Genomic DNA, 3,230 nt, shown 5'->3' with positions numbered 1-3,230 from the left:
CGATGTCTTCGATTCCCGTGCCAAACACAAAAACGAAGCATCGGTTACAGTGGGCGTAAATGAAGGCGTTTGTGGCATGGTACCTGACTTATCTGGTGAGCCGTTTTGCAGTATATAAGTTCACTACCCAGTTTTCCTTCATCGCGTCTGGTGATCCATACTAACGAAGGTCCTCTTGTAACCTTCCGCTTCCACCACGTATTCACTAAATTTAAATCAAATAGGATGAAATTTGGTGCAACCTCCGAGAAAGGCAGAAGGGGAAAGAAGGCCGGATATGGGAGAACGAAAGGGAAAGGGAAAGTGGTGACCCCACTCGTCTGTCCGCTGACTCTTCTGCCTCGCGAAATATGGGAGAGAATTGCAGCAAGGGTTGCGTCGGCCTCGATCCATGATCTGTTTAACATGCAGGCGACCTGCAAGGTGTTTCTGGACGGAGCCCGCTTATCTGCGGTGTACAAGATGGCCTCCATGGCGGAGATACCCGTCGTGTTCGGTTATGACATGGAGAATCGTCCTGAGGATGTGTTCCTTTTTAAAAGCGCGCGCGCAGGAAATCCAGCCGCTATATTCCGTATAAGGATGAGGGAATTCTTCTGGATGGGCCGAGAAGTCGGTGGGTGCGACACCCTGCTTGAGGCCGCCGATGCGGGCGACGTTCAAGCCCGCTACATGTGTGCGATGCTGCTACTGACGCCAGGTGTTGGGGACGAGGCGGATGCTGGCAGGGGGGTTGAAATGTATGCGAACGTACTGACTGCTGAAAAAATCGAATTGTGCAGAGAACTCTTCGGGCAGTTGTTCACAAATCCGCAGATTGGGGTCCACCCGTCGGATCCAGGGAAGCCCATAGTCTGCCGGTCAAGTGTCTGCCCGAGCCGCGGGACCATGGGTGCCGCCAACGATTCGTCGAGTGTGTCGTGCGTCCAATGCCTTGCTGAGTTTGAGGTGTTGCATTTCCTTAATCTGTTTACTTTCAGATGAAGCTTCTTTGTAACCAAAGTTCAATGTATTTCATTGCTAATGATTCGTGCGGTTGAGTTGTTTGGCTTTGTAAATTTCCGCTTTCGTGGGTCATACAAATGACATATTCGAACCGATGCATATCACTGTGTTTTAACTTTTAAACGCTCCCACGCATAACCTTCGATAGAAGTACTATTACATAACTTTATTAGCTAATAGGCCAAGCGGAATATAAAAAAAACAAACACACCAGAACAGTTCAATATTAGCGTTGGGCCTAAATAGTACAATACTACACCTAAACATACATTGCCGGTGAGGGGAGGGGTCGGTTTGCGGTGTCTCCATCCCATTGTTGCACTGACCCCTAAGACCCGGGACTTCACCTGTCCAGCAAAACGACGGCCAGCTGTCGTATCATTTCTCCCAGTTGAGTCCTGAGTTCATGTCTCTCTCTCTCCATTTGGGATACATGGTACTCGATCGACGCTACGGCCCGTTGTATATCCTCAATCGATTGGCTGGCTGCAAGTGATGTAACTTTGTTAGCAACGTATTGATACCGACGCAAGTGACTATATGTGGGGGTGTCGCAAGAACACATTTTTCACTTACCAGATGCACCTGGTTCCACCGCGGGACTATTTCTAACCGTTGTTTCGTGCCGTTCGCCGTGAACGACGAATCAATTGAAGTCAGTTGGCGGCGGGAGCTCGCTGCCCAGTACCGGAACAGGCGGAGTCGTCGTCACCGTCGAATCGTCCTGTCCGCCGTGAACGAATTGATTGAACCCTGACAATGGTGGGAGCTTGCTGCCCAGCACCGTTACAGGCGATGCATTCACCTGGAAGTAGTCGTTCCAGGCATTCACGGCCTCTTGGTAACTTCGGTAACGAAGAAGCAGGTTCCGTGGAAAGCCATCCACCTGAGCCACTGCCGTCTCGCTGTTGGGGTATATTCTGGGTATCCTCCCTCTAAAGAGGATGTACCAAACACCTTCTGTGCCCATTGCCATCCGACTGTTAGAGGAGATCTGGTACACCCTTGAGAGGGAGAGGTGGTTAGGGTTGATGGTGGAATATACGGTTTATTATTTTTTTCTCTCACCTGGAGGCTAAGAAATAGAAGAGTAAACAAATAAAGCAACTAGAGTGGTCAGGACTCAGGAGTAGGGGTGCAGGGACTCTAGGTTCACAAATAGTGGTGTAATTGCACCAGCAAAGAACAAATAAATAACATTTATCTTATTCTTTTATCAATATAATTATTATACTATCTGAACGCATCGATAAACAGAAACATCTAGGGAAACGTATGCGGTACTGAACCACAACCCCCTAACCCCCTCCCCCCATGGCATTATATGAAAAGGCAAAATGCCACAAGCTCAGTCGTCTATCCTCTTCATAATCTCTGATAATCCCTCGACGAAGTTCTTGCAAATGGCCGGAAGTCCCGAGAAGGACACTAAGAAAGTGGACGTATCCGTTCAGCATGAATGCCCGCTGAATCTCCTTCCTCGCAAAATTTGGTCGATTATTGCCACCAAGGTTGCATCGACTTCGATTGAGGATCTGTTCAACATGCAGGCGACGTGTAAGGTTTTCCTCGGTGCGGCGAGATCAGACGCTGTATACAAGCATGCGACGATGTCTTATAAATCGCTAGCGCGCTTTTTACTTAACCTCGACGGGCCTGAAAGGAGATTCCTTGATCGCTGCGTGGAAGTGGGAAATGTGGATGCTATAGTCCGACATGGGTTCGCGGAATATCTCTGGTTTGGTCGCCGTGACAAAGGCATGGAACTACTTGCTAGGGCCTCAACGGAGGGCAGCGTCGAAGCAGGTTACCTGTCTTCCATGTTGTTAATGTTTGATCACGAAGACGAGGAAGACATGGTTAGGGGTGTTCAAATGATGGCGGGTTTTATCATTTCTGGCCAGCTAGAGAGCTACACCAATTTCTTGACGGATGTTTGCAAAGATAACAAGGTGATCTTAAATGAATTGCTTGCACGCATCTGAACGACCGTGACTGTTCACCACTCACGCCAATCCTCCCCCAACTGTACTGTTGATAAACCCCATTTTTAGGGTTTATCTTGTATTGAATTTAGAGTATTTTGATAACCTTTTCTCGCATTTAGCCTATAAATTGGCATGGTTTTGTAATCTCTCCCGTATTTGTGCTTAAGTGTAAAAACATGCTTTTTAAGCCTTATTTTGATGAACTTTAATTCCTCTTTGATTCCATAAGATGCCTTG

The 3,230-nt window shown here is 47.9% G+C and overlaps 2 protein-coding genes across 2 annotated transcripts; both read left to right on the top strand.

Annotated features, from left to right (window-relative positions):
* The first annotated feature begins 225 nt into the window (after window positions 1-225).
* Window positions 226-984, top strand: LOC130957382 (uncharacterized). Its single transcript, XM_057884244.1, has one exon. It carries the CDS (start codon window positions 226-228, stop codon window positions 982-984), a length of 759 nt encoding a protein of 252 aa, XP_057740227.1.
* A 1,358-nt stretch (window positions 985-2,342) lies between these two features.
* On the top strand, window positions 2,343-2,990 carry LOC130957381 (F-box protein At1g67340-like). Its single transcript, XM_057884243.1, has one exon. It carries the CDS (start codon window positions 2,343-2,345, stop codon window positions 2,988-2,990), a length of 648 nt encoding a protein of 215 aa, XP_057740226.1.
* Window positions 2,991-3,230: the final 240 nt, after the last annotated feature.

This window comes from Arachis stenosperma, chromosome 10 (assembly GCF_014773155.1).
Source record: "Arachis stenosperma cultivar V10309 chromosome 10, arast.V10309.gnm1.PFL2, whole genome shotgun sequence".
NCBI lineage: Eukaryota > Viridiplantae > Streptophyta > Magnoliopsida > Fabales > Fabaceae > Arachis > Arachis stenosperma.
This window is presented reverse-complemented; position numbering and strand designations above follow the sequence as displayed.